Raw genomic sequence first — 4,247 nt, forward strand, 5'->3', positions numbered from 1 at the left:
GTTGTTGTTGTTGTTATGTGCCATCAAGTCGGAGCCGACTCATAGCAACCCATCCTTGGGTTTCCAAGGCAGTATCACTACAGAAGTAGATTGCCCCACCTTCCTTCTGAATATTAAGTAATAAAAATTTGGCTCACTGGGTACCTCAGTGTGAAAATGTCCAGGCACAATCCCAGACAGTTAAGTTTGAACAGATCTCAGACCACAACCAGTTGTGTAATCAAAAAAAGATGATGCACGCTTTATTAAATTAGCACGGATTGGAGTTTTACAAATTGCAATAATTCTCAACAAACAGACCTGTGCTACTACAGAGTGATATTCAGAAGATATATAAGCAACTGTTGGGATGATAACAGGATCAAATTCCACCCTGTGCAATAACTTCCATTTTTATCAATCCCATTTACAATAATTACTTTTTACTTTTGCTTACTTAGTCATAGAGTAATTAAGCATTAAGAATCCATTCTCAATTATTTCTGCACCCTGTTATAGATACTCTCCACTGGGAAGAATAATTTTCAAAGTGTGTGTGTGTGTGTGTGTATTGGCCTGAGCTTATTTCTGGAAATGCTTAAATACCAAAGTATTTTAAAATCAATAACTACAAATACCACATGACTACACTTACACACTTGTGTTATCACAGTCATATTTTACAATATTTTGAGTAATCAACAGCTTATGATTCCAGTTGTCTTCATTGCTGCAATTGATTGCTTTTTACTTTCATGCACATTCAAAATTTCTTTAAAAAAAATGGTGAAGCAAAATACATCGTGTATCCTTGATATTCTGGGGTGCTAGGCAGTCATTCAGAAATAAATGTTGAGCTTCTTGGGAAAGCAGGAGAGCAGCCCTTCAGAGAGGGGTGAGCCGCTCACCCTCAGTCATGAAGGCTTCGTTCATGCACCCATCCTTCGTGTCCAGGGCATCACAGGGGATGCCATTTTCGATTGCGATCACAGTTTCACATTTATCTTCGGCATCTTCTACTTCAGATGGTCCTTTATTCTTCCTAAAAGCATAAAGAAAATGACTAGGATTAAGGAGGAGAGCGCATAGCCAGCTATGGCTTTCTACACAAAACAGGGCAAGGAAGAGTAACCTTACAATGGAGGAAATAATTGATGATATTGTGTATTTTCAAATAAATTTCAAAGATCATAAAGAGCTGATGAGGTAAAAGGTACTATCAAGATAAAAAGTCTTCATGGATGATGTATATATATTGATCAGAATAAGCACTCTTATTTAATTACTAAAATTAATATATATGAATATATATATATGAATGAATGTATACATGCACATGTACATATACACTCACACACTCAAATTGAATGAAGGGGTGTAAAGAAAATGTATGGTAAATCAGCAAATTAAAAAACTTAGCTCTTGGAGAACTTTAATAAAAATTAAATTTAAAAATATGTAATAAATTCCTTTCACAGGATTTGGTGAATGAGTGGTCTGCAGATGTGGAGTGAAAATCAATCTGAAATAATATATGAGGAAGCAAATTCACAGCACTCTATAGAAAGTAAATAACCATTACCAAATGCACATATTGCTGTTTAGGTCTACTCATTACCAAACAGTTGTGTTCATTTGTAAGTTGGGTTTTGGGAACTCAGAACACATTTTCCTAATTACATGTGTTGCTTCGTAATTATAGCTATTATTCACAGCATTAACTCCACAAAATCATTCCATAAAATTCTACATAGCAGGATAAATATTTGAGTTTCTCATATTCAGATTCTTTGTAGATCCTGCTACCCCAACTCAGTCTGGTAACCAGACCCTTAACATTTCCTTGGAGTGTGGAAAGTTGTAACCCCTCAATTCAAAGATTCTTCCTGTCATTTGTGAAAGACCAAAGACCCTGAGCCAATTATGCTTGATGTCATGGAGGTAGTGTGTGTGTGTGTGTGGGGAGGCGGGGGATAGGTGTCTCTCTGGGTAACCAGAGGGAAGAGAGAGTTCCTGAGGCTGTAGCACAGGTTGGTTGTTCAGCACCACTCCATGGTGACACCATGGAGGCACAATATTACACATGCGGCTCCCAGTCTTGGCAATGATTCTCTTGTTCCAGGAATCTGTGGAAACTCCAGAAAGGCAGATGCATCCCCTGGTTGGGATAACAAGCGTTGCACTGGTGACCTAGATGGATTCCCACCACTGCGGAGGCTGTTATGACCTTGATGAGTCTCTGGTGGGTGAGGAGGTGGTGAAGCTACCTCCATGATGATGCTGATGGAATTTCCTATTAGTTCTGTGTGAAAGCCAATTTCAGTGTACTTTAAAGAATATGGTAGTGAGAGGGCAAGAAAAGAAAAAGTTCTTTACAGAAGAATGCAACTAATATCGGACTCACAGAAATAGAAAATAACCACTACAATCACAATGGATTAAGACAAGATGCATCAATGAATACTAAACCATTGAATGAGAGATTGTTAGGGAATAGGTTTCAAAGTATCACCCCCACAAGCAATGTACTCATTACAAAGAGAAACTTGTATTTTTGACAAAGGAGAAATCTGGTGAACACCAATAATGAGACAAACTGACCAGTTCCTCCAGATAAGAACACACACACATAAATATTTCCATGTTCCTGTTCCCTGTCTCCAAGAAAAAAAAATTGACGTGAATCTCACCATGAGGAACCAGTCAGATAAATGCAAACTTAAAGATATTTTGTAAAACAGCTGATCTGGATGCACCACAGAGTAGACACTCAACTAATGTGTTTAGAAGTAAATAGACAGACACGTGGCTGGCCAGCTAGGTAGATGGATTGGTGGATGGATGAAAAATTGGTCAATGATTGTAGATCAATGGCTGCCTGGTGGAATGATGAATTAAGAGGTGGATGGTCACATGGATTGATAGAGGATGGACCGGTGGTTGAACAAAGAAATGGATGCATGGATGAAGGATGAACTAATGATTTAACCAAAGTTACTCAGAAAGTAGCCTAAGCTAGATCTTGAAAAGGATTGATCTCTGCTTGGTCTACTAGATTGATTGCATTGACCATTGTTTTGTGGTTATGTAAGAAAATGTCCTTGTTCTTAGGAGATGCAGGTTAAAGTATTCAGGGGTGGTATCATGGTATCTCTGACTCTCCAACTGTTTATAAAGAAAGAGAGATAAAGTAAATGTGGCAAAATGTGAATGCTTGGTACATCTGTGTGAAAAGTATATGGATGTGCATTGTTCTATTATTACAATTTACCAATCTGAAGACGTGATATTTTTCAAGATAAGCTGCAGGGAGGCTTTTAAAGCCCTAAACACTGAAAAGATTATACTACTTGCTCCATATGCAATTCAAAACAAAGGCTATTCAAAATTAAGCAAAGAAAGAAGAAAGGAAGGGAGAGAGGAAACATAGACATGTGACATTTCTTGTGTGTAGCCCCCTTCACTCCATCCTACAGACAAAAAGAAAAAAGAAAGAATCCATGTCTCAATGAATCAGATCTTTGGTTTTACTGGTAACTAGGAAGGAGTTGAATAGCCAAGGGTGGCATAGTACCTAAGGCATTTTTGACTGCTAACCAGAAGGCTGGCAGTTCAAACCCACCAGCCATTCCTCAGAAGGAAGGTTGGGCAATCTACTTCTGTAGTGATACCGCCTCGGAAACCCAAGGACGGGTCGCTATGAGTTGGATCTGACTTGACAGCAGTGAGTGAACTTCATGAAACTCCATAATCAAACTGTGAGCCCCAAACTTCTATGATCAGAAATGCCTTGAAACTATTAGCCAGAATGATTCAAAATCTTTTAGATTACTATAATTAATATCAAAACTGAAAGAGAAACATAAGTCTATTTCAAGAGGAATAGGACTTATGGTACAGAAAAGGAACAAAAAATCACAAACTCACTCAGTTAATCTTTCTTGAGGGTCAAGATGGTGGCTGGCATGAGAACAAAAACACAGGGCATGGGGTCCTAGAGCCTTCCAGAAGGAGCTTACATACTACCAGAGACAGAAGAGAGTTGCAGATAAGGATTATGTGCACAAGGGAAAGGAACCTGAGTCATCTCTTGCGATCTAAAGAGCAGTGCAGCCATTCCATAAATAACTGTTTGTTGTTGTTGTTGTTATGTGCCGTCGAGTCAAACCCGACTCATAGCGACCCCTCCTTGGGTTTCCGAGGCAATATCGCTACGGAAGTAGGATTGCCCAACCTTCCTTCCGAGGAGTGGCTGGTGGGTTTGAACC

At 38.9% G+C, this 4,247-nt stretch overlaps 1 protein-coding gene across 1 annotated transcript in view; it reads right to left on the bottom strand.

The window, feature by feature from the left end:
- Positions 1-864: 864 nt before the first annotated feature.
- Positions 865-4,247, bottom strand: part of CLTRN (collectrin, amino acid transport regulator) — a 47,763-nt gene continuing 44,380 nt past the window's right edge. Inside the window, exon 6 of the mRNA XM_007952838.2 lies at positions 865-1,021. Coding sequence (XP_007951029.2) covers positions 865-1,021 — 157 coding nt within the window. The remainder of the gene's footprint in view (positions 1,022-4,247) is intronic.

The sequence above is a fragment of the Orycteropus afer genome, unplaced genomic scaffold (genome assembly GCF_000298275.1).
Source record: "Orycteropus afer afer isolate SDZICR_OR568_19922 unplaced genomic scaffold, OryAfe1.0 scaffold00360, whole genome shotgun sequence".
Taxonomy (NCBI): domain Eukaryota; kingdom Metazoa; phylum Chordata; class Mammalia; order Tubulidentata; family Orycteropodidae; genus Orycteropus; species Orycteropus afer.